This window comes from Furipterus horrens, unplaced genomic scaffold (genome assembly GCF_987537825.1).
Source record: "Furipterus horrens unplaced genomic scaffold, mFurHor1.1.pri manual_scaffold_10, whole genome shotgun sequence".
In the NCBI taxonomy this organism is placed as follows: domain Eukaryota; kingdom Metazoa; phylum Chordata; class Mammalia; order Chiroptera; family Furipteridae; genus Furipterus; species Furipterus horrens.
In genome coordinates this window covers 11,961,841-11,989,002 of record NW_028327180.1, presented here as the reverse complement: position 1 = coordinate 11,989,002, position 27,162 = coordinate 11,961,841, and the positions used below count along the sequence as shown (strand labels likewise).

General features: G+C 44.8%; 1 protein-coding gene across 1 annotated transcript in view; it reads left to right on the top strand.

The window, feature by feature from the left end:
* The window catches only part of RNF150 (ring finger protein 150), a 158,447-nt gene that overhangs the window by 112,719 nt on the left and 18,566 nt on the right, over positions 1-27,162 (top strand). Inside the window, exons 5-6 of the mRNA XM_090290323.1 lie at positions 13,547-13,643; positions 20,256-20,466. Of these exons, the coding sequence (XP_090146449.1) occupies positions 13,547-13,643; positions 20,256-20,466 (308 nt within the window). The remainder of the gene's footprint in view (positions 1-13,546; positions 13,644-20,255; positions 20,467-27,162) is intronic.

Genomic DNA, 27,162 nt, shown 5'->3' with positions numbered 1-27,162 from the left:
CAGTGCTGCTTGCTCAGCACTCTCCCCTTTTCCAGGCACCTCTCCCACTTCCATATGGAACTGGCGCCCCTCTAGCTACTGCCCTGGCCATCATTCCAAGAGTGGGTGGGTCTGTGGATGTTCTAGGACCCTGGGGTCCCTTTAAACAAGCAGACTCTGCTGAGAGACCAGCAGTTTCTTTCTCCACCACAACCCCCACTGGTCTGCACAGTCAGAAGCAATGAGGCTTGATTTTCCCCAGTACTGGGACCATGGCTTGCAAGGTCCAGTGAGGAGCTGGGAACACTCCCCAGTTGTCCCTCCTGACTTTTAAAACGTGGGACTGTGCTTTCTGCCGGCCTGCTACTGCTGCCGCTGCCGCCGCTGCTGCCACTGCCACCACCACACTGTGTCGTCTCCACTCCTCCTACCTGTCTGGATGAGTATTTCTTCTTTATATCTTTGTTTGCTGGACTTCCGTGTAGTTTGATTTTTTGGAACTTCTGGTTGTTTCTAGTTTTGAGGTAGTTGTATTCCTTCTTAGTTGTGAAGGGAGATGCAGAGTGTCTGTCTAGGCCTCCATCTCGGCCGGAAGTCTTGTTGTTATTATTATTGCTATTATTACAATATAATGTCACATTACTCATTATTAGGACTATGGCTGTTCCTAGTACTATTGTTACGTCATTATGAACTTCGCTGCTTTCCTGTCTTTCTGCAATAGCCTTCTTACTAAGCTCTCCGCTTCTACTCCTGCCCCTTAATTATTCATCCTGATAAGTCTCTTTTTAATTGTACAGCTAGATTAGCTTGACTCCAGGTACTTTTCAGTGAGTACAACTTTAAGTTCATTAAGTGTATCAGAAGTATAAAAAAAGATATTTGGGGGAAGATTAACTGAAATGTACTTCAGCCTTTCTGTTTCTCTAACTTCTACTTCTGCAACAAGGTAGATTCACAGAAAACTAAAAACGAGCATTATCACCTCCTGGCTCCTTACAAGGGAACTGAGTTGGCCGGTGCAATAGCCATTGCTTTAATCCTGGATTTCAGTATAAATCGCCCTTAGGAAACCTGCCAGATGTGTCTTCTTAGTGTTTCATACTCTCCTCCTGGGAGGCTGGCCACAGAAGTTCATATGTGGAATAACTGCAGTTCTCCCCACAAGGGGATGTTTATATGTTGTGGATACCAAATGGTGATTCTGTCAGATTTTTTCTGTGCTCACTGATGGAAAGCTAAGAGCCAGGTTCGTGGCCCACATGTAGCCAAACGGTGTTTTTGTAGCCTCATCTCTGACTCTGTTTTATGTCTTTATTCCTATTTTTCTTCCTTTGTTTGCTTGTATGGCATCTTTTGGGATATCTGCATCTTCCAAGCCATCTTAAGTCCTTTCTAGAATAAACATTTCCACATCTTTAAAAGTTTGTCAACATCGTTTTTAATTGTTATATAATATCCCATACACCATAATGTATTTGATTATTTTTGGACATTTAAGTTGCCCCCCAACACACACATGCATACACACACACACACACACACACAAACACACACACCTTTTTTGCTGTTATAAATAAGGCGGTGATAAATAGCTATGTGTGTAGACCTTAGTTCACATCCTGGAGTTTCTTTTTTCTAAGGTTAGGTATTCAGATTACCTGTTTCTCATAAAGCCATACTAAAAGTTTTCCCGTCAGAGCTAAGAAGAATATTCCAAGTGAAGACAACTAGCGGGAAGCAGGAATTGTTAGCTTGTAATGCACAAGTCAGGATGATGGGGGACAGTGGGCTGGCCCAGGTCAATTAGGACCTGAATGCACAGCTGGGGACCCTGACTTGCAGCCAGGGGCTAGGGACAGTCTGAGGTGCTCAGCTTGTGCGATACGCACAGCACGCTGGCACTGTGTGGAACGTGGCTTGCAGGAATCTGACTGGAGTTGGGGAGACCAGTTAAGAGACTGTTACCCTAAAAATAAAAGGCAAAAGCCAAAGGCAACAGGCGTTTATTTGAAATCAAAAAGAATAATTACTCCATCAGTGCAAACACTGATTCAGACAGAAACCCAAATAGTATTCCAAAGAAGAAAGAAAAATTAAAAGCTCTTATAGTAAGAAGTACATCATTGAAAATTATCAGCCTTGCATTCTTAGCCCTAAAGGGCTGGTCCAGGATGGTTGGCAGTCACACGTCAAATGGTCTGGGTGACAGATATCAGGTGACCCAGAAGGTGGGTACCAGGATGTCTGGTCACGTCCAATGGTTTGGATAATGGATATCAGGTGGATGGACGTGTGAGTCCTTCAGGGGGTAATTAGAGTGTTAAGTTATCTGCAGGTCCAGATGTATATCCAGGCATTAACAGAGGACTGGAAAGTTCAAAAAAGTTTTAAGTTCCCAGGCTGGTGAGACCAGGAATAGTCTTTCCTCATGCTACAACTATTGTAACACTAATCATTTTAATGGGGCAGTGGCAGCGATTCCATTTTATGTATTTCCTATCTTCACTCTTTCCTCAAGGCTACTGCAAAGCTGAGGTAGGAAGTGCTGGAAGCCTGAATGGGAGCGTTGGCTCTGGGGAGGTGGAGAGAAGGACCCAGTCGGGAGAGGCTCGGGAGGAAAGCCCGGCATGAGTCAGCGTTGGGAACAGTTGAAAATTGCTGCTGCATCAGTTGGTGCCTGGTAGATACATCTGTATTTGTCTGTATTTTAAACATGCTCGTAGCTTTTCATTCGAATTCTAAACAATAGGAAAAAATCCGGCAGCTAGCACACTATTGCTCAAAAACCTGACAGAAGAAGCAGATTTCAAGCACTGACATAGATTTTCTTTATTTCTCAAAACACTTCAGGGCCAACTTTGGCTTATCTCGTGGAGACTTTCTTCTGTGTCATCCAGCCCCAGAACACCCCCATTAACAGCGTCAGTAAGGCACAGTTCCATCTTGGGTTGGTCATTGTTTGATTCTGTGTGTAAATGCTGTACTACCCTTCCTCTTCCTCTTCCTCTCCTCTCTGTTTTAGGACTGAGGCTAAATGTCAGTTGTATCTGTTTAAGAGCTCTCTTAAGTAATTCAGAATATACAATATATAGTATTTGGGGGGCGGGGTTGTTTGAAACTTAATCCTACATTTTTACAAAGATCAGAACATGACTAACAGTATTCCTGTGGAAAGAAATGAAATGGAGATTTCAGTACAGTAACATGCCAAACTGAAAATCAAAAACAGAATTAGGTGGTTACTATTAAAGTGCCATACACATTAACAGTGAAGGGACAAAGGAAGCCTGTAGGTGTCAACTGGGGTCACAGACGTCCAAACTTGCAAAGGAATTTCTAATGACATTTCCATATCTGAGTCAGATAAAACCTAAAAGCCCTTCAACAATAGACCTGAAGATTTGGAAAAAGAATTTTTTGAGGGCTACTGAATCAAAGCCCAGTTTTGGTCTATTAGTTTTAATAGGTTCTTTGAAGGTATGTTATGTACCATGCGTCTACAATTGACAAACACTCATAAATCATCCCCGTCGATCTAACCACTCAGGCAGCCAGCTCCTTTTCTTTCTCAGTTGATGTGACCCAAAGACAGGTGACATTTTCTTCTACCAGAGCAGTAGCTCTGGGAGACATCTAGTTTAAAGTACCTAGCAAACAGTGAAGGGATCCATTTTTAGAACCTTCAGAATAAGCACGTATCGTAAGCCTACCAGAGTGGTTTGCCTGCCAAGGCCCAGCCTTGTCAAAACCAAATTAATGAGATTTACTGAGCTAATGTAGGTGGGAGCACAGTAAGACACCCAGCGAGTGGCTGTTTGCTCAGTGTAGTGTGTCCCAGAGAGTTTCCTTGTCCTCATTGGCTGCTTCCAACCAAACCCACCTGGACAGCCCATAGCCTCCCCTGCTCTCCTGAAACTCATGCGGGATTCATGCCTTGCATCCTTTAGTGACAACCCAAGGTGACATCACAGTTAAATGCTGATACTCATCTGGGAACTTCCCTTTGGGGCGGGGGAGAGGGACTCTCATGCTCTCTCCTTGCCAGACATGACATGATCATTGCAAACAAGATGACATAAAGAAGAATTATACTCTGGTGTAAATATGGACATCATTTTAATATTTGAAAACTCAAAGCATCACAATCAACTTTTACTGGAAGCCTTGAAATGAAACACTAGCCCCTTAAGATGTTTCCCCAGGGACCAGTCTGATTTTTAGGTGAGTCAAATGAACTGAATGTGTGGACAGGAAAATCCAACCTCTTTATGAGTAAAAAAAAGAAAAATTACAAAATTACAAAATGCTGAAATGTGATCAGGATTCTGACTATGAGTCCTGCAACTCGTGAAGTGGAAAACAAAGAGGTGCTTTCTAGCTGGGCAGAAATGTCTGTCCTGACTTTACCCTGCATGCCTGTGACATAGGCTTGATTAGGAACAGATTTTTTTCCAAGTTCCCTTTTTTGGAAAGAGTGATAAATGTTGGCTGGTTTTCATAAGGGTTGACTTACTCTTTCAAGCTCAAGTTATGTAAGGTAGATTACTGAGCCTTCTCGTTTAGGTTATTGTGCATTCTGTTTGTATATAGATGTAATTTTTAAAATAACTTTCAAGGTTTCCTTGCTAATTATGACATTTTGATAATAAATAAAAGTATAAAGAAGTAAACAAAAATGTCACCACCCAGAAATAATCATTATTAATATTGGTATATTTAATTTTTATAGTGAGCATGTAGCAACACCATATATATTGTTATACATTGTACGTTGCTCAATATATACCACATATATGTTAAACATTGTAGAATCGGGCCATTCATGCAATTTTTATTCTGCTTTCTTATTTAACATTAAAAAGGAAGCATTTTTTCATAATTAGAAATTATTTTTAGATATCTTAGTGGTTTCAGAGTAGCCCGTTATTGGAGTTTAGTTAACTGCCCTTCTATTGTTCAGCATTTAAATTGCTTCCAGTTTTCATCATTATAGAATCATTACCTTAATTGTTTATATATATATATATATATCCTTTAGGATACATTCCTAAAAGTGAACTTACTGGGTCAGAAAAGATTTTAAAGGACCTTTATAAGGTTTGTCCAATTGCTTTCCTGAAAGGTGGTAACGATTCAAACCCCACTAGCAGGATATGAGAAAGCTTATGTGAAGGTCACCTTGGAACCATAAAGTAGTACCATTTGAAGCATCTTTCTCATCTGATAGCAAAGGTAAAGGTAGCACTAGCTTTAATTCCCATGTCTCTGATTTCTCTGAGATATAACTTAACTAACACAAGCTCTTCATAGATCGTATTATATCTAAACTAAGTTGTCATTGGCTGTAAGATGCTTACTAATTTTAAAGATGTTAAACTGTTGGGGGAAAATGGTATGACCTAGAATTGATAGAATGTGATACTATTTTTAAGTGTTTTCATGTTTTTTAGTAAATAGTGTTTTTTTCTCATTTAAATATTTTACTTTGTTTTGATACTTTTTGATCAACAGTAAAAACGTTATAACATTTATGAATTTTTGTTTTGTTCGATTTTGTGTCTTCCTCTTTATGCTTCCCTATCAAGAAATAAAATAACATCGATTAACTACATTTTCAAAAATCTATCTTAAATTTATGTTGTAAAGCATTCCACTCAATAGTCATCGTTTATGAAAATCATTATTTAGAAAACTCATTCTTTCAGGAACATAACTTGATATAGTCTGCCAAATTAAAAGTTATATAGAATAGTCGGAAAGCTGACAGTTTCTACTAAAGTTAAACACACACTACCCTCTTACCTAGCAATTTCACTCTTGGACATATATACCCAGGAAAAAGGGATTCATGCACTCACAGACAGACTTGTACAAGTATTGTCATAGCACATTTATTCATAATAGCCAAAAAAATGAAAACAACCCAAATGTCTAACAACAAAACAATTTGAAAACAAATTACATACATGCAATGAAATATTACTCAGCATTGAAAAACAATGTATAGTCATACGTATACATCAAAGCAGATATGAACCTGAAAACATTATGTTGAGCAAAAGAAATCCTAGCAAAAAAAGCATGCATGCTTTCTGATCCCATTTATATGAAATTCAGTCACAAGCAAAGCTCATCTCTGCTGACAGAGGTCATACTGGCAGGTGCACAGCAGGGAGTGAGTACTGACTGATAAGAGGCAGGAGAGATCTCTCTGGGGTGATGCAAACCATATACCTTCATCTGAGTAGTGTGTACATGAATGTATATATACTTCACTCATCGAGCTTTCTTAAGATTTAAGCAATTTTCATACCGACATTTAAAACAATGGAAAGAAAATTATAAGTACCAAAGAAGCTACGCTGTAGACTTAGAAAAAAACCCCAGCTCACTTTGTGCCTTAGTCAAAATTACATAAGATTTAAATTCAAAGTGTGCAGATGGTGTTTTCTAATAATCTTTCTTTGGTTACTCTGGATGTGTGTGTGCACCCAGCCAAAAATTAAGTGCATCACTTAATCCAAGGGATTCAAGGAAGGAGACATGAAAGGAGACGGCCCTCCTGGAAAATGATGTCTGATGTGTTACTTTCTACCGTATTTTCAACAGAGCACATGCCACCGTTAGGAAAGAAGTCTTGAACTGTAATAACCTTGCTCAATATGGCATTCTGACTTCAAATGTCCTGATCCCTGGTTATATTAATCAACTAGACAGACAGGACGCATGCCAACCAGCTTGGCTGCCCCAGCCAAACGATATAATTAGACCAGGGTCAAGCTGGCAGCCCAGGGCTCCCTCCCCCAGAAGCCAGAGGAGTGAGTGAGGCTGACGACGAGACTACGGCTTGGCAAGTCCCTCCTAACGTGCATTCCCAAAGGATCGATATCTTCCGCTGCAGCTAGAAAAAGAAATTGAGTTTAGTAGCAAGAGGATCTGATGCAGTGTCTTCGTTTTTCAAGTTTCGTTGGTTTTTCTTTACTGCTGTTTAAATCCAAAAAAATACTATGGACAACCTGGTGAAATAAGTGGCTGTTTGTTATAATGCTTTAGCTTTGAAAAGCTCTCTACTGCTTACCAAGCTCTTTTCTATATAATAGCGAATTGGTACCTCACAATAGCCTATAATATAGAGCAGATACCATTAATCCCGCATTATTTTAGTTTGAAAAACAAAAACCTTCACCGAGAGAGGTTGGTCATGGGACTCAAAGCAAAGCCAGGTCTTCTGACTTCTGAGCCAGTCTTCCCACTGTACCATGGCTATGGATTTGACACCTTAGCCGCATTCTCTCCCCGCCCCGTGAGGGTGCTCTGCTGTGCTTTCACCTCTCTGGGAATATGGTTTTGGCTCACAGTCCACCTCGAAGATCCCCATCTCCCCCTAAGCCAAATGTCTGAGAACCCCAAGCCAAGCACATCAAATCCAGCCCAGCGTTAAGGATTTCACTCTGTCTACCATGATTCCAAGCTGGTTACTGCAGGCCTGACACCAGCCTCGCCTTCTGCACAGAGGGCAGGGCCTATGCCAGTAGGTGAGCAGTCACTGACTTGACTGCATCCTTTTTTGTCTCCATTGGGTAAACCCGCTGGGACGGCATCCTAGCTTGCCTAAATGCAGTCACATGTTTACAGCCACAGCCAGAACATGATCACCACTAGTTCTGTGGGACAGCTTGTTTTTCTCTTTCCTTTTCTTCTTCTCCTCCTTTTTATTTTAAGTTTGCACAGCCGAAATAGAGGGCATCAGGGATATGCAGTCTCTCATAACTGGTCCAAACATTTCCGACCAAGCCCAATGGCAGGGTCGCCCCCACAGCGGATGGAGTGTGCGGTAGGAGGGCCTGTGTCTCCTTAGCTGTCCTGATCCACACCGAGCCCTGGAACACAGCCTGGTGACCACCGCAAGGACCTGCTGTGGAGGAAACCTAGCAACATGGGACTTGATGACCAGAAGGTCATCATCCCAAGGAAAGCGTTCAAGTCTGGCTCAGGTCTGTGATAGTCTTCCTCGCCATTCATTCCTCTTCTCCACTCCATCTATCTCCATTAGTTCAGAATGCTGATTCGGACCCATTCTTTTCAAGTGTACTTCACATTCTTCTAGAATCATCCCGTTTCCCACCCAGCTGAGCGTCTCTTCCACATCACAACACGCAGCCGTGCCTGTCATCCCATCAGCCCTTCCCCTTGGACCTTCTTCCTCCAGTCTCCACTCTTCACAGCTCTTCCCACCCTTCAGTTTTCCAGCACACAACACTGAGAGTGCGTACTGCTCCAGGTGCAATATAGGTTTTGGAAATAGAAACACCTCATCTCTGCTGTCACAGGTGTCCCAGCTCACTCAGGAAGTAGGCCACTAAGCCAGGGTGACCGTAGCCAGTGTCCACTCTGATTGGTCAATGCCTGAGCTGCACCACTAGTTTAAATATTTTTAGTTTCACCCATACATAAAGAAAGGATTCAAACAAAAAACCATAAAACAACATGATACTCTGGCTTCTGAAGTGCCAGGGAGTATTCTAAGTGTCTATGTTCTTTGTCCGTGAATGGTCATAACAGTCCTCGGAAAGGTCCCTGACAATCATAATACTTCAAAGAGTTGTTGTGACAATTAAAGTAAACGTTGTCATAGAACGTCCAAGGTCACAAAGCTAAGCTAAGGCCTGGCTTTTGAACCCTGAACACCAGAGCACATTCTCAGCTGCCGTGACGTATGTGGGGGAACGACGGGGAGAAAAGGAAGAGAAACTAATTCCCTTCGGTAGAGTTTGGAGAAAAGAAGTGGGATCGTCAGGGAAGGGAAGGGACCTCTGAGCTGTGACTTGACATAGGAGCAAGATTTGCCACACCAAACAAACAAGCAAAAATGCGAGGAGGGTGTTCCAGAGTTCTGATGAGAGTGTTTGGTGAACAGGGAGCTAGCAGGTGTGACACCGTCAGACTGGGGGAGCGGCTTTGTGCTCTCCACAGTGGGAGCAGCTGAAGCATTTTAAGTCCGAGGAGTGATATCCTCTTTGCATTTTAGAGAGCTAAGGCAAGAAAGAGAAGCCAGACCAGGTCAAGAAGAGCACCAGTAAAAAAGTGGGTGTTACTTTCCAGAGCACTTGATGCTCCAAATTTGAAAATTCGGTGGAAAGGTGCTTGGGCTGCCAACTCACCATTTCCCAGGTCTGTTGGGCAAGGAGAATGGGGGGCAGAGCCTGAGAGGCCAGTGTTATCCTGCTCACCTGTCAGCCAAGCAGGCTATTATCTAAGGGTAAGGCCTGAGGACGCCCCGATTTGACAGCTTCTCCCTTCAGTGGCCGAGTGAAGACACTATGAAGGCAGATCACTTTTTCCTTTGGTTTTGCCTGATCCCCAGCCTCTGTAACTAAGATACGGTCCCCCTCCCCTTGAAGCTGGAACACAAAAATACATTTGGAAATAAGAAAAATGTGAATTTCTCCAACTCCCTCACACCTGCCCATGACAGCTTATTGGGGGGGGGGGGCGGGAATGGAGTGTAGAGTTGGGCAGAAACTGGGCTGAGGCTGGTTTGAGTCCTAGCTCTGTAGCTTATGAGCTCTTGGGGTAGTTTCCTTTACTGGGCTTCAGTTTGCTCCTCCATAAAATGGGAAGAATAATTTTTTCCCTTAGAGGGCTGCTGTGAATTAATAATGTATGTTACATGCCTGGAACATAGTAGGCATTTGGTAACCGGTAGGTATTGTTTATTAATTTAATTAAATTAGCGTTATTAATTAAAAACTCACTCTTAGTTCATTGACAACTTTGCAAATATTTCAACTCCCCATAGACACGCTGGCTATGTCTAATGTAAATAGCTCCTGTTGTCTGGGAGGATGGGGTGCTTAACTCCCCGTGACTCTCATTCCTGGGTGACCACGTCACTGAGGGGAATGAAACAGCTTGCATTGATGCCAAAAGGAAAGCCGGGGTACCCTGATCTTGGTGGCAGGTGGCAGAGAAAAAGATGCAAAGGCCAAAATAGCCCTTCCTCCTGCAGGTGGGGAAAAGGTGGGGTTCACACAGACTGGTGAAAGGACAACCCAAACCAGAATGAGTAGATGGGGAAGTGGGTGGAGCTGGGTTTTCAGGACTGCTACAAATGTGAGAGCTTATTTTATTATTCATGTTTTGTCAAGTGTTTGAAGAACATTTTCTAAATGTTTGCTTCCCTTTGGTGAATAAAGAATAAGAAGAGTTTGGTCAACTGCTTGTTGTATTTCCAGCTTGTCAGACTGGTTAAGAGGTAGACTCTCTTCTCCTTTTGTTCCTCTGTATGCACTTCCTCACCCAGCCTTTGTTAAAACATGGGGGGACGGGGAGCAGTGCTCGGCTGAGAGTCCTACAAACAGGATGAGTTGAGATTGATTTTGCCTTAGAAATGTTAACTAAACTGTTGGTGCATGCCACTAAATTCCAGATTCTTCCCTTATTCGTTTGTTTATTTATTCAGTCCAGTGACTTTTATTTTTCTTTTTATTTGGGAGGGAAAAAATGGTTTTGCAACTGGAAGGATATAGTCTTTGTATTTGATGGTTAGCACAAGAAATCTGGGGCTAGAAATGTGAATTAATAATCAGCATAATCACCTTATGTGTCATTTCAGCACTTTTTCTTTTTTTTGTCCTTAGTTCTCCCTTTGATGTTTTAAAATTTTCAGTTACTTGCTTTCAAAGTTAAGAAATGGATCCAAGAGTGTGGCCTTTCAGTGGCCTTTCCCGTTTAGCTTCCAGGGAACCACCGAAGGGCTGTGGCACTGCCTGCAATGGAAGGACCCTCTTATTCTCTTTGTACCCAGCTCCTAGCACAGAACAGCATGGAACAAGGGGGTGACGTAATTCATGCGTTGCGTTATTTTAAGAAGATAAATCTGGCAAGGAAAAGCGGGATGATGAGAACGGGGACAGGCTGGTGGCATGGAGACCAGAGTGGATGTCATTGGAGTAATACCAAAAACAAGGCATTAAGATTATGAATGAGGGAGCAGCCCTGAGAAAGGAAAAGCGACAAATGGGAAAGAGCTGGAGGAGTGAGTCTGTGGGCTTCGATGACCATGTGCAGGCAGCAAGGAGTGCCGGGGCCTTGGATACATACCCGTTCTATGTAGCAGAGATTTCTTGAGTATCATCTGTGTGCCAGGAACTATTCTAGCTGCTGGGATACAACAGTGAATCAGGCAAACAAGGGCTGTGCTCTCGTGGAGCTTATAGTCTCGTTGGAGGATGTATCGGTCAGGGTTCTCCGGAAAACCACTATATAGCACTATGAACTTTCAAGGAATTGAGTTCTGTCATTGTAGGGTCTGACAAGGGTGAAATCTGCAGGGCACTCTGAGCAGGAGCTAATGTTGTCTCCTTGAGGCAGAATGTCTTCTCTTTAAAAGGTTTTGCTCTTAAAACCTCTTAACTGATTAGAATAGGCCCACCTAGATTATTTGGGATAATAGCCTTTATTTAAAGCCAACTGATGTAGATATTAATCCCACCTACAGAATACCCTAGATTAGTGTTTGAATAGCCTGGCCAAGTGGACACATAGAGTTAACCCTAACCATCCCAGAGGTGGTAAGAAAGACTGGTACATGGAGAGAAATCACTTAGGCGTTAGAGAATAAGGACTGACTTCTTCGGGATGACGCACAGGGACTTCTTCTCCATGTGAATAGGTACCATTCATCTTACAGGTGAGGCAAATGAACCTCGGAGATTAAGTGACTTATTTAAACTCAAACAGCTCATGATGGGTCCTGCCTTCATTCTGACTCCAGCATGTGTTCAGGCAGAGCCCGCCTCCCAGGGACGGTCACAGGATCAGAGTGTTTGACTTGGTGCCCAGGAGAAACACCAGGTGGTGAGCAAATTCAGATCAGGGACTTGTTTCCCCAATGTAGAGCCTGAACAGAGGGAGGGAGGTATTGTTTAGGGGCAGGGAGGGCCATGGGGGTCATTGGGCAGGAGCTGGGGACTCTATCCATATCCTCCCTCACTGCGCTGGGACAGCCTTCTTCCAGTGCCCAGCTCAGGGCTTGTGCCCAGCTCAGGGCTTTTTTCCAGCCAGTGGTTCTGCCTAGAGTACCCTCCTTCCTCACCCCTCCCCTTCACGTGGATAATGTCTGGGCAGCTCGCAGGTCTTAGCTTTGGCACTTCACCGGGGAAACTCTCCTCGTTATAATCCTCCCAACTCCCTGCTCTTCAACTGTGGTACTTAGCTCTGTTGTCATTAAGCAGTTCCTTTATATTATCATTTTGTGAACGTCTGCCTCTGCTGTTACACTTCCTAAGGGAAGGAGCCAAATCTATCACACCGACTCCCAGTGATGAGCACAATTCTTGGCAGACACGACTTGTTGGGCGAACACAGGGATGAGGGACTGAATGTGGAACAGACCTTCTGAGCAGCACATCTGCAGGGCATCCTAAGCAATAATCTGCAAACACAGTGGCACACTCCTTTTCTCTAATTGCCAGGCTGATCATATCCTGAATACAGCTAATCCCATCCTTGGCATGAGGGTGCTTCCCAAGCTCAACATAAAAGGTGTCCCCTTCCTGCATGCGTCTCTAATTTGGGGGGCCCTTTTTAAGCCTTCTGGCCTAAAGCTAACACAAAGGACATGGAGAGAACGGTTAAAACAAGAAGAAAGCGAGAGGAGAAAGCAGATGTACCCCGGGTGTCGGGCACCACTGGGGAGAGAGAGTCAGGCGTGGATGCAGTGTTCTTGGGGAGCCCGCACACTTACGACAGATAGTTCTCTCCATTCCTGCCCCAGGCAGGAACTTCTGATTGCTTCTGCCTGTGGGCTGCAGTCTTGTGAGTGGGAAGACAAGCTTCTGCTCCAACAAACAGTCTCTGATATGTCTGAGTGGGTCCTGAGAGCCAAGGGGAGAGGGAGTTCCGTTAGGAGCCCTCCCACATCTACCAAATGCCCCCTGGCCCTGCTACTCACGTGATGGCCCAAGGACTGGCCCAGGCAGGTGTCAGTGGAGTTGAGCGCATCAGCTGTACAGCAGTAAAAGTGACAACACCTCTCACTCTGGCTTCCGGATGACACCCAGCAGCCATAACAACTTAAAAGGTCATCTGCGTCATTAAATGCTTCCCAGAGCCCTTCTGCCCTTTCTGTTAGACCCCACATGTTAATGGAAATGAGCCTTTGCTTTGCAGCTGTCTTCCAACTGTGGGAAAAGAAATCCGGGTGTTATGTAAATGTAACATCTATCAAGTTGTCCTAAAAGGCCTGTGCAGGTTCCTCTCCTTGTATTCTTTACAGTAAAATGCTTCCTATTGAGAAAGAGGAACATCACTCTGTTTCTACATCCTCTACATTTTCTGAAACTTGGACTCCTGAAGGACCCTCCTGGGACCCAGACAAGTTTTGACTGCATCACCACTGGGGATAACAGGAAGCACATTAGCCCAGGTGTTAGGAGACAGAGGTTCGAGTCTTGGCTCTGCCACTGAGCAGCTGTGTGACCTTGGACGAGCGTCTGGGCGGTAGTGGACGAGGGAGTCTCTGCAGTTGCCGCCACTCTAAGTTGTATGGTTCTCATTGCAGGCATCTTTTCCACAAGTCCTGTGTTGACCCCTGGCTCCTAGACCACCGCACCTGTCCCATGTGCAAGATGAACATTCTTAAAGCCCTAGGGATCCCGGTAAGCACAGCACAGCCTACAGCATCGTGATGTCTGTCTTTCTGCATTACCCCCAAAGCAGGGAGAAAACCTCCTACCTGGCTTTCGTCTGTCCCCTCGATCCCGTAGCAGTGGTGGCACCCAATGAGGCCTTAGAGAACTTCCGTGTCTGAAAACGCATCTCCTCTCCCATTTTCTCAGTCTGAGAACATCATGGCCTCCACCCCGTGTCCATTGTGTGTTTGTCTATGAGTCCCGGCACTGCCTGGGCAGCCCACGGGCCTCTCTTCCAAGACGCAGCATGCGAGGGCAGGTGGGACACCGGCAGAAGCCCAAGGGGCCAGTCGTGCATCAGTGTCCTCTTGTATCATTACCCCTGCGCTGTCATCACAGCTCTGCAGGCCACACTGTCTGATTGAGCCCCAGTCCCCTTGCTTTCCATGGAAACAAGCTCTTCCCAGCCCTGGGAGGGAAGGACAGCTGCTAGGGACCTGGCTCGGAGCCTCTGCTGAACTCAGGTCTCTGTGGAGACCTCTGAGTGAGCAGGAAACCAGAGCCAGAACCACTTATTTCTAGTGTGACCATCCAGCTGGTGCCTCCGTTACATGTCTTATAAAACTGAGTCTGTCCGCCAGGGCAAAGAGAATCCCACCAGCTGGCTGGCTTGACGTTCCCAAGCCCCCAGCGAGTAAAGCCCACAGGCCAGGGTTGGTGAGACACCGTCTGCTGTGTGAGGGCAGGAAGCCAGCCAGGCCACCCAATCCGAGGGCCATGCCGAGAGACGTCAGAACAGCACAGGCACTGGCTAAGAGAGGCCAGCCAAACAGGATGTAGAAACCAGTCTCCCTCCAGCCCCTCCACTGTGGGGCACCTCCCTGAGGCCACTCCTCGCTGCCCTAATGGCAGAGGATAAAGAGAATGTTAATAGTCCCAAGATGTCACAGAAGCAGGAAGGATCAGATCAGATATCAAAGGTTTTCTTTAATGCCAAAGGGCTAATCAAGGAGGACTGTCAGGCTGACTCTGTTGGAGAGGGCACACCTGAAGCATTTTGAGGTCATGCACTGGCTGAGTCCCCCCCCCCCGCCCCCCCCCCACCAGCTGCCTCTGTGCCAGCTGTATGCAGATTTTCACGGTTGATACACCAGACACAAATCGACTTGTGAGACGTGAGCTTTGAGCTCGATTTTGAAAGGCAACGCATTAAATTTTCAGGCATCACACGTTCAAGGTGAAAATCAATTACTGCGAACATGAAACATGAGTAAGAACCCAACATCTCTACCAGATGCTGGTGACTTAGGAAAGGGACTCTGTGTTTGCACTTTTCACAGTCCTGGCTGTGACTGGTTCTTACAAGGGAGGGGGGTGTGTGGGTATGGGTGTGCTTGCATATGTGCACGTGTCTTTGGTGTCCGAAATCTTTAGACTGTGTGCTCACAATTGGAGGTAGCCAGGCACATCACTTGATCTAGTTCCTATTGCCCAGGCTATTTTCAAAGCTCCTAAGTGTCAATTCCAATGCTCCTTGGTCAGGACAATGAAACCAGATTTTGTACTAAATAGCATATAACTCCAGCCCTAACTTCTCCAGAAGCTACCTGTAAAGGAGTTGAAAATACAGCTATTGCCTAATTGTTTTGCTTAGTCCATTGAGCCAACTCTACCTCAACGGCTATGAATTGTTTTGAATGAGTGGGTGGCTGTTTGGCCTATTTCCAAAACTGTAACATTGTGACCTTCAGCAGCTGTGCCTTCTGGCCAGAGCTTAAACCTATCAAGTCTGGATAGGCGTTTACTCAGCACACTCGAGTTCCAGAAAAATAAACATCAGTAGCGTCTGTTGGATTCTGCCAATGATTCTCAAAGGCCAGCCGAACAGGGATGTGGCCCACCTCCGCGGTCCCCCAAGGGAACAGGGCATCCTCCGGAGGCCGGCCCGCGCGCATTGCCGGTCCTCAGAAGGGCGAGGTGCGTGACTTCTCTGGTTTTGTCCTAGAGGACGATACTGAAGGCTGGAGCTGGGAGGAATTTGGGGTGTTGCTTCCACTCCATCCTCTGTCATTTAAGCCCCAGGACTAAATTATACCAAAGAGACGACATTTATTTCCTCCATGCTTAGAACTTTCTGTGTCGTGGGGCAAGCTCACAGCCTTCTCAACTAGCAAACACTTCCGATAGCTAACAGAAACCTTTTCTATGAGCTTATAGAATTGTTTTACGTTCTCCCTAAACTACTGCACTCCTTCTTAATCAAGGAGCATTGAAAAGAACCTGTCGCTTTCTCCGATAAGCGATGGCCTGTGGGTCCTTCATTGCCTGTGCCCAGCCTGTGCTCAGTGCTCGGGAAATGTCCGTGACATTGGAGCCCGTCGCAGCCGGAAGCTGCTGGCCACAGAACCATATTTATGAAACTCACCCTGATCCTCCTTTGAACAAGGTCCACTCTCCAACCACGTGGTTGTAACCGTGATTTACTAGACAGTCCAAACACAGGTGGCAAGGAGGTTTTGTTTGTTTTTGTTGTTGTTTTTAACTGAATATCCCTGTGGCCACCTGTGCTATAAGCAAATAAATTTAAGCTGAAAGCTAAGAGCTGGACTCACTTTCATTTTGTAAGTGGGTTTCTCTAAAATGAACTAGCGGATGAAAGCACAGCCCAGGGCTCACGAAATTCCCATTACAGTGGATAACTTGTTTCGTTATATTTTGCCAGGAGAAATAAAATACTGAACTGAAAGGGGAGGGGATGGGGGCCCCTTATTGTTGGGAGTTTTCACCTCTTTATCTACATTATACTGCTTCACCCTCCTTTCTTTCCCATCGGGTTTAGATGTGTCTTTGTAAGGTGGCAGAATGCAGACTTTGGTGAATACACCTCTAAGGTACCAAATAACCTGGGTTTTTATATCCCAGCAAACACCTTCTCCCATCACTGCTGCCCAGGTATGAATAGAATGGCTGAATCGAAAGGCCTATGTGGCTGATATTCACAGATCCCTAACTCTTTGGCAGTTGGTGTACTTGAGGAATTTCCACATGCTAACTTGAATTTGAATAGCTATACCTTGTTCACATACAGATGATATTTAACATCTTTTACTTAAAAAAACATTATGACTCTAATTTCTCCTAGAGGGCTATAAATTGGGTTTCTTTTCAAAATATGCTATTTAATGAACTATGTAGAGTGGATATAAACTGTGAGATCCAGGAAGGCTGGTGTATTAAATATTATATCTAACCCAAATTATTTATGACTGCTAACACTCCGTCTCATTGAGCTATTTCTATTTCCCTTTCCTCCTCCTGCTCTGCTAAAGATATAATACTGTGCCTGCTAGCACACAAAGTAAAGGCAAACATCTGCATCAAAATTAATTTAAAAATGTTTTTTAATAAAGGAGCAATATCAACAAGCAAACAGCATTTGAAATGCACATCACTTGTTATAATATATGATTGCATTCAGATGCATGTGGCTGAAAAAACAAGCTCACACTATCCTCATTGAGAACCCTTTTCCTCCCTGGTAGCCCACACAGCGGGTTTGGCTTAGAAGCATCTTTACATAGTGTAAGGGAGAGGGGTAATTATTTTTCCCCTTACCCTCCTAGGTTCTCCAGCCAGGGCCTTATAAATTAAATTAGACTCATAAAAGAGTAACAAGAGAATATCAAACCAAAACTTATTATCACATGCACCCTGTATGCACATGGGAACACTTAGTGACGAGCAACTCAAAGGGGTGTTAGAACTTGAGCTTCTGTAGCATCTTCAAAAAAGAGCAATAAAGTTTTAGAGAAGTAATAGGACCAAAGAAAAAGACTCTGAGTTTCTAGAACAGCACATCGTGAGGAGGTAAATAAATATATGGGGGAACCAATGTTGGATACGGTCGTGTTAGTAAGGTTTGTATAGATCCATTTCAGAGTGGTTTCCCAGTCACCAATGATAAGAATGTTCTTCTCTTCCTGGTGCAGAGGGGTATGCCTTGCAAATTCATGTCCTGCTTTTAGGCACATAGAGGGGAGGACAGAGAGCATTTCTGTATCTCGTTCTCCATTGTTTCAGCTCAAAATAATCCTCATGCCAACAGAGCAAATTTTGTGGTGGCTTATTCCACTACCCTTCAATAGCGTGCCTTATCTTTGCACAGAACTTGCCTTTTTTTTTTTAAGTAGTTTCTCAAATCCTCCATTAACCTGGAGCAGATCCTATTGTTCCCAAGTCTTCAGAGAAGTAAACTGAGATTCAAATCAGTTTTTACTGACCACTTAATAATGGTCAGGCACTACGTGGATTCTTGGAATTTAAGAGCAATATAAGGTATTGCATAGTTGACTCACTTTAAAAAGCTTGTGTCTCACATACATGTGGATAACAAACGGAACCCCTAGAAACAGAGCACTGGTAGATGGTTGCCAGAGGCAAGCGTTGGGATGTGGGAAAAATGTGTGGAAGTGGCCAAAAGGTACAATCATCTAATTATAAGATAAATAAGTTCTGGGAGTATAATGTACAGCATGGTGACTGTCGTTAATAATCCTGTTTTGTATATATGGAAAAGTTCTCAAAAGGAAAAAAAACGTAACTATGTGAGGTGGTGGGTGTTAACTAAACTGATTATGGTGATCATTTGGCAATATATGCCTGTATCAAATCATCATGTCCATCTTAAACTAATATCATATCCCATGTTAATTATACCTTAATAAAACTGGAATTTTTTAAGTACAGACTAGTAGCGTGAGACAAACACAGTGACCCATGGCCATAACAGCACAGGAGAAGTATGAGCAAGGTGTGATGGTACTGAAGATGACTACCTGGGAGAGGACACTAGTTAGAAAAGGTGACATTTAAGGGGTGATGAGTTCACCAGGAGGGTTAGGATGAGGCCTTGTGATGGGAAGGGGGGGCAGGATGATTGGGGAAGATGTCACCCTGAGGAAGGGCACAGCACGAGCCGAAGCTCTGAGATGGAGAATACATGGCGTTGGGTGAAGGCCGAAGGTGAGGCCAGAGGAGCAAGAGGCCAGAGGCTGGGGCGAGAGTGCATAGCACCTGTGTTGCCCCACTGACACTGTAATTCATTCTTTGGGAGAAAAGAAGAATTATATGTAACTGTGATTTTAAGAAAGAGCACCCTGATGAGAAAGTGGATAATGGGGTACACTGGGGAGGAAACGACAGGAAAATGAGGAGACCAGAGACGGAACGAGAAATGTTCTTGACCGAACTGCTCATGTCCAACAGCACAGTCCGTCAGTTTGTGGATCGCTCATTCAGTGAACTGACTTACAGCAACCAGAGGTTCAGCGAATTGACCCACTGCCCATAGGGACAAAGAAACAACAAGAGAAGAGAATACAGGGAAAAGGAAGGGGGGGGATGAGCTGAATTTGAGCTTTTTGAGTGATGGTGATTTCCAGCTGACTGTTGGAAACAGGTGTGGTACTCGGGAGGCTGGTTTAAGAGCAGAAAACCAGGACGGGAGTCGGCGGTTTGAAGATCTCGCTTTGTGCTCCCAGCGAGTCTGTGAGCTGTAGACCTTCTCTTTCCATGAACTTTTAATGCAACGCAATCGGTGTCAACCCAGAGCACTCTCACCCAATCCTGTCCACCCTGGTCTTTACCCATTGGGGGCACAAAACTGTTTCACTGTCATTGCTCAAGGCAATGCTGATGTTCAGACCAGAGCAAAAAAATTAATTAATAGCTACCCGTAGTATTTCTTAAGCCCGTCTCTCTCCCATGCCACCTTTTTTATGAGTTTGGGTAGAGGCATAACAGCTGAAAGCCATTTTAAAAAGCTGTTTATGTAAGAGATATAAATATATTCAATATCATTCCAAACAGCAGAACTAAGACTGAAGAGGAAGAGTTGCCGCATTGCCCAAGAGTAGAATTGTCTAATGAAACTGAGCAACACAGGCTGCCTTGCAAAGCAGAGAGCTCCCATTTCTACGTTCAAATTGGATACAGGGTAGAGGGTCCTACAGTGAGTGGGCAGTTACACACGATAGTCTCACCCCAATGTTATGATTCTAAGATTTTCATTTAGAGAATTTGACAAATGTCTGATTACAGACATGTTAAGAAAATAGGGCGTTTTTAATAGGTGGTTCTTGGCTTACATTTAATAACAACAACAATGAAAAATAGCCTCACTCGGTGCTTTGTGTGTGTGTGTCTGATGAACAATGCACAGTGAGTCAGATTCTGTCCCCCTCTCAGGTCATCAGTATATTTGAAATAATTCATGGGTCATTGGGGGTCATTGTCAGGCTGTCAGCTACTTGCTGGATGAGGAATAAACACTCTGTATAAGGAAGGGCTGTCATTATAAATAAATATTGTGTCATTACTCCTAAGTAATTACATTAATGGATGGACATTGCTGGAATTAAAACCTTGTATCTATGACTAAATGGAACCTTTGGAAAGGGAACTTTGGAAGATGTTATTGTGTTCATTACAGAACTGCAGGTGGAATGTTTTTAATAAAATGGTTGAGGAAGAAAGCCGTAAAGAACTTGGTTTTCCATCAAGACAAAGTGTGTGGGCTGTAGACGTGCCACTTCTCACTTGATGACACACTAAGAGTAGGTCCTTTTCTGCCCCTGTCAGCCCAACGCCGACTGCATGGACGACTTGCCCACCGACTTCGAGGGCTCTCTGGGAGGCCCCCCCACCAACCAGATCACGGGCGCAAGCGACACCACCGTGAACGAAAGCTCTGTCACTTTGGACCCCGCTGTCCGGACTGTGGGAGCCTTGCAGGTGGTCCAGGATACAGATCCCACCCCGCAGGAGGGAGAAGTCATCTTTTCTACCAACAGTAAGTTCTGCGCTCAGTGGGGCCGAATTCAAAAGGGCTGCTGCCTTGTGGGAGTTGGGAAAAGACCCATTTCCTCAAGAAGACAAAACAATTTCCAGCTTAAACAATGATAGCCGTTAGGTCTTTAGAAGCCCAGCTCTTTCCAGAGCCAGCAAGGCTCTGTCTTGCCTGCTTGTAGCTGACACCAGCTCTGCTGGGTCTGACCTCGGGAGTGGAGGGCAGGTGAGCAAAGCAGCAGCAGGGAGGCTCACTGGGCCTGGGGTAGGGCACAGCCGCCCTCACCCCATGAGTATATGCATGTGTACATGCGCACTTCTGCATGCGCTCGTCTGGACTGCCTGCAGGAGGGTGCTCTCCCTTGCGGCTGCCAGTCTCAAATGGGAATAGCACCCCTTCTAATAGGCATTTCCCTAGCACAAACCCAGCCTGCACACATGCCATATTAAAGTACCTTTGGGCTTTCCTCCCCATCGCCTGCATAGGCTCTAACTCAGGACTGTCCTGTTTGATGTTAGTTATAAAAATATTAAAGTAGCTGTAATTAGCGTCAAGATGGAAACAAAAACCTGAAGTATTTCCTCTTCAGCCTAATACAGGAGAGAGAACAGCTTCAGGAGTTCTGAGAAAATAAGCCTGCAAATTAACGCGGGTTGAAGGTTAAAAGGGTAGGTGGATATTGCAATTCTTAAATAAGGAGATGAATTTTGTCCCTTAGTAGAAATAACTGGAAATATAGAAAAGCAGATTAAAGCATTTTGGGATATTTCCTTTTAAGTTGGCCATTTTAAAAACATATTTGGGATGCTTATACAATTTATAAAGCCATTCATGCTGAAATATAAAGATACACATTTTTCTAATGAAGAAACGTAATAGTCCTTGTTAAAAGATGGAAAGATGAAGGAAAGGATTTTAAAAATTCAAAAAGCACTCAATACCCCATTTCCCAGAAATAATCACTCTTAACATTTTGGTGTATTTCCCGGTAAGCTGTTACGATATGAATGCCACAGGGGCTGGCTGTTGAGTATTGTAACTATAGGACTTTTACAGGACCTGGACAAAAAGCAACTTCAAGGAAAACTTGGTGACAAATAACTGCACTTGCAAGGTTTATTAGTTTAGGGTAGGTAAGTATTTTAACTTGACTTTTAGAGGCATAAGGACCACAATATTGAAACGCTGACCATTTAGCATTAAAAGTCCTTGAAGACAGGTTTTGATTCCTTCTGTTTAAAGGGGAAGGTGGGGGCTGTCCAAAATTTAAAATGTGAGCGATAAAAGCAGTTGTAAATGTTCTATAGCCCCACTAGAAAGTGGGTGAAGTTCATTCTAATGTTTTTAACCTACTATATCCAATACTTTACGTTTTTATTTTGTTTGTTTGTTTGTTTGTTTTTGGTACTAACTCAAACTTTGGTGAGTGTTTTACAGTGGCACTAGCCACGTTTTGCGTGCCTGGGAGCCACCTTTGGCTTGTGGCTCTGTGTGGGAGGACACAGATTTAGAATCTTGGTCACTTAGGGGAAGAGCCTTGAAGGTCATTTAATTTTTACCATAATAAACTTCTCATTTTTGCCATGGGAAAACTGTGGTCCAGAAGAGTAAGTGGCTGACTCAGGTCAAAGAATAAGTTCTCTTTTCAAAGTACAAGATGGTCCCATAGTATTTCCAGTTACTGGACATCTTCAGTTGCCACCAGATATATCCCCATTAGTGGCCTGTGTGAAGGAGGTTGGAAGGCCTGATAAAATTTGCTAGCCATTCAAAACCCCTGAAGGCATGAGACTTTTTTGAGCCCATGAGAAGAACCAAGTCAAAAATGCATTCTTTTCCTTGCAATGAAATGGTTTTTTAATATTCAGGAGAAAACTTGGCTTCTGTTAGGGTCCTCATTTTAAAAAGTGACTACTTACTTCATGCATCTCAGTATCTGAAGCACATGAAAAAGCACAGTGTATGAGTTAAAAGACACCCCAAAATGAAATTGGAAATCGTGGTTGGTATCCATATAATCTATGGTCCATAAACTGTTTTTGCGTAAGACAGTCTCTGAGTGTTTAGTTCGTGGCAGGCATCCAGGAGATGTTGATTGAATGATCTGAAGTCACAGAGTTTGATCTAAACTGAAGCAAGGAGCTCCTGTTCACAGCAGAAGGGAAAATGCCAGGTAATTTCAAAGGAAGGTCCTGCTAGAGACCAAGAGAGAAGGACGTGGTCACATCTGTAACCTGAAGACTGATGCCTTACTTACAGATGGCCGGAGATATCAGCCCGGTAGTATAGCCACTGAATTTTTTTCACAGCATACTTTTCTCTAGATCATTTATTTGTGATGTGTTTTATTTGTGGGGATTTAACAGAATAACCCAAACATAATCATTCTGAGTAGATGTCAGTGGTTTATATCATTAACCAAATAACTGTAAATTCCTTAAGGGGAAAATTCTCTGCTCTTTGCAGGTTTGTAAATTGCCTTGTGCCCTTACTCGAATAAATGATCAATACATGAACAATCACAGATGCATGAATACATGAGTGGAAAAACTCAAGATCCCATCAACATTATTGTAACCAACTCTCTAATGCTATCTAAAAAAAAAAAAAAAGTGTTCATGGAGAAAGAAGTGTAGTTGGGATACAATATTGCTACAAGTCACAAATAAATAACCTATTGGAGGTTGGACCTGACTTTTCTTCACATTATCTTTTCCCACTTCATATTTCCACAGACCTAAGAAATTACTAGGAAATGAGGAAGTAACAGCAGCTAACAAATATATAACACGAACTTTGCACCAGGCACCCTTTAAAGCCATTTACTATATTAGCTCGCAACAACTCTTTGGTAAATACTTTTGTCCTCATTTTACTGAGGGAGAAATGGGGACACAAAGAGATTTATTCTGGTCCAAGGTCATAAGCTAGTGGCAGGTGCAGCTGGAATTCAGAGGAGTCATTGGCCCCAGAGCGCCATGCTTCAGTACTGTGCTCAAAGGTGAACTAGGGGAGAAAATGCACTCAGTTGCCTTACTCCCTTCTCATTTTATTTCTGTATTCTTTTCCTCCATTTTTCTAAACCACGGAAAGATAAAAAATGTGTGTAGCTCCTACCGGAATTCTCATTCATCCTTCCTTCCTGGCAAAGACTGTTGGTGTGCATCAGCCAAATGCATGTACAGGTCATCTCAGCACGGTGGGGGGTGGGGGGGCTGGAGACAGAGAGTGTGGAACAGATTTTCTTTAGCGTGAAGATGGGAAAATCTGGAATTAAATGAGGATCATCCTCAGCTCCCAGGAAAAGAAAGAAAGAAAGGCATTTATACAGCCAAGGAGACCCAAACTTGTTGTAAGTCTGGCATTTGAGAGACAGACCGTCTTTATGCCTGTCTGTAATGTTTCTGGCCTCCTACCCTCTATCACCTCAAATGGCAGTCCAGATCACACGGTGCAAGGGGCCGTTTGTACGCGTGTCCAGGGCTCACGCACGTGCCGTCATCTGCCTGCCTGGGTGCGCCAAAAACACTTCGCTTTCTGATTCCCCAGGCCTGGGCAGCAGCTGTTGGATTTGCTTCGGCAGGGGAGAAAGTTCCTCAGGATCAAAGGAACACACAGCCTGTCTGTTTTGAGACTCCAGAGAGGAGCTAGAGAAAGATGCAAAGGAGAAGACTGTCGCCCCTTCCCAAAGCAGTCAGTCCCCCTCTGTGCCTTCTCAGGAGGACCAGACACCTTCCCTCTGTTCCTCAAGGAAGTGTTGATGCCACCCCCCATTTTCTATACTGACTCACTACAAGACCATCTAGGAGTGCCTATAGATCATTGCCCTCTTGCCATTCCGTCACCTCAGGCTAGAAGGACCCACCTGTCAGCCCATGGGGTGGAGAGTGGAGGGAGCTGTGAGCTGGAAAGAGACCTGGGGACGGGACAGAATCAGGATACCTCAAATCTGCCTCAGTACACAGTGAGGTGCACATGGCGTCGTAGGTCTGACCAGAAGCTCTGGTCTTCAAGTTTTACAGAAGGAAGCAGTGCACCTGAATTATTGCTGAAGCTCGGCCAGTTGAAACGAAAGGTGCTGTGGGATTCCCGTGAGAAACTGCCTTGGCTAACTTCCTGCCCACGCTGATCCTTGCGGGGCACGGAGGGTATCTTATATGTCCAGCGAATATCTTTTGTGATGTATTCAAACGCCTCTCAATGGTTGCTGCCCTGCCACACCTGTGCTGAGTGGCCGTAACATTCCCCAGCCCCTGGATGAGAATTCCAGAAAGAATTTTCTGCTCGCTCTTAGGTAACTGGCAGTTCCGAGAGTCCCTTTAGGTCCCAAACACAGATTAAAGAATTTTCTTCTGCAGGGCCCTGTCCCTTGTAGCAGTTCCCATGAATCAGGACAGACGGGTCTCTCTTGCTTACTCACAAGGCCTCTGGCAGCGCCCAGGCATCCAGCCGTCTGTTTGCACCCTGTGTCTACTGAAGTGCCTCCCTCACCCTCCAGGAGGTCCTTTGGAGAGGGCCCCAGTGGCGCCCAGTCCTGCATGCTGTCCCATGTGGCCAGCTCCGGGCACTCACCCATCACCTGCCCCGACAGCCCTCTCCGATATGGCAACCATTCTCTGGCCTCTGATCCCTCCCCTACCCCCGGCCATCACCTCCCCTCTCCAGACGCCAGGCAGGAAGCAGACCTGAGTCTATAGCCTGTCTGCTTTAGCTTTTCTAAGGCTGGAGTCAGCTCTCCCTGAGTCCCCCCTGCAGAGAACATAGTTCAGGGGCCCTGGGGGGTTCCCACGCTGGCCCTGGGTCTGGGAAGGAGCCCTCCCCACCCCTTTGGTGAGAAGGATGGGTTGAGCTTGACAGTACTCTCTCCACAGACAATCTCGTTACCAATGTCCCCACCACCTTCCTCTCCTTCTCTCTCCTTTTTATAGTCTCCAATGGGTGATGGGGTCAAGAATCACAGAGCCACTCCCCCTTCCTAGCTGTTGTATCCTGGGCCGTGAGCAGGGAGCAAAGGCGTGGGAGGTCAAAGAGGCTGCCTCCTTCTTGGCCGTTTGTGGCTCTTCAGTAGAATCAGAGGCAGGACGCGTCCCATGAGTGTGTGCAAGAGTGAGTGCCCCGGTGTCCTAATGACCTTCCCCAGAGGACACAATCTCAGCTGATACGAGTACTCAACTACATCCCTTGGCAGAGAACCCAGACATAGGTCAGCCTTTTGGGGGGAAAAGTTGCTCATCCTCTTCAAAATGCACGTGTGGGACAAAAATAATCATCTCCGCATGGCTGAAACCGCAGCCCAGAAAAAATGTCATTTACAGAAAAGAAAAAAAAAAGTCATTAACAGCCGTGACTACAGTCACCAGACCACCAGACGCACTCCAGGGACACACGCTCCACACTGATTCTGGAAAAGACTTCCAAAGAGTTCATTCAGAGACTGTGTGGAATCTCTGGAATGAACCTCTTTCTCTTATTGGAGGAACTCAGGATAAACCTCTCTGGGGATTCTCCGTTGCTCAAGACACAGTCTCTTAAAATTAGGCCAGAAGCGACAGTCGCTATAACGTTTTTTAAGTTCTGTGTTTATTATTTAGGGAACAATTCATGAAGCATTCAGAACATCTCCATTCAGAAGTTTTAAGTGCACGTAGGCTTGCTCTGACCACGTAAAAACAAAAGGCTGTGTCTTTAGGACTTTTCCAGGAAACTTGATTTTGAACAGCTGAGTCAAGCCAACTGAGAGAAAAGGGGAGTGTTGGTATGAACACCACATTTCTGTTTCAAATGTAGGGCCACACTTTGCTACATTTGTAAAGCAGCAACTTCCAGGTTTTATGTGACTGTAAAATATACTGGTGCATCCTGAAATAAACACATCTAGAAAAAGCATTCCACTATTTACAAGGGAGGACAAGAGTGAGTAGCCACGTCTGCTTTTTTGACTTGCATCAAGGTAGCTCCTCCTGACTGTGGATAATATGCTGGCTGGAACCAGCAATGAGAATGGTCTCCCTGGGTGCCCATAAAACTCACATTAGCCCTGACAAGATGACAGCTTTGATTTGTGAGTATATTCCATTGGATCAGACACAGAATCAGCCCACCCGTTAAGACTGCAGACCCCACTGACATCCCTCCTTCAGGAAATAGCGAAGCCACGCTGGACGACTTCCTATACAGAATGATGCATTTGCAGATTGTGACACTGCTCCCCACAATTGGCTGCATGTCTCCTAACATGCCAGGTCCCCAAAGCAACATCGCCTCCTTGTTTCTGAGCCCTCTATTTAACCAGCTCAAATGACAGCTTTGACAGAGGGTCAGCTGTTCTGCAGAGCAAATATCTCTGCAGTAAGCACATGCCTTAATCATCAAGTGACCCGGATGGCAACTGTCCAATCGACAAGCCACCAGGTTTTCCATGATAACATTCCTCCTGGATTAAAAACACTTGTCAGTCCCAGAAAACCCACAGAGGGCCCGACTCCCAGGCTTTTCCTGTCTTGCATGTCTGGTGCCTCTGACAGGGAGTGTTGAGGATCCGCAGACTCTCACACAGCCTAGGAGAGAGTTAATCAACATGGACCGCAGATATATTGCCACTCACAACACTTGGCTTGGACGTGACACCCGCCGACCTCCTGGAAGAAACTTGTCTTCCTGAAATGAAGGAACCCGGCCAGCAGACTAAATTCATCCATT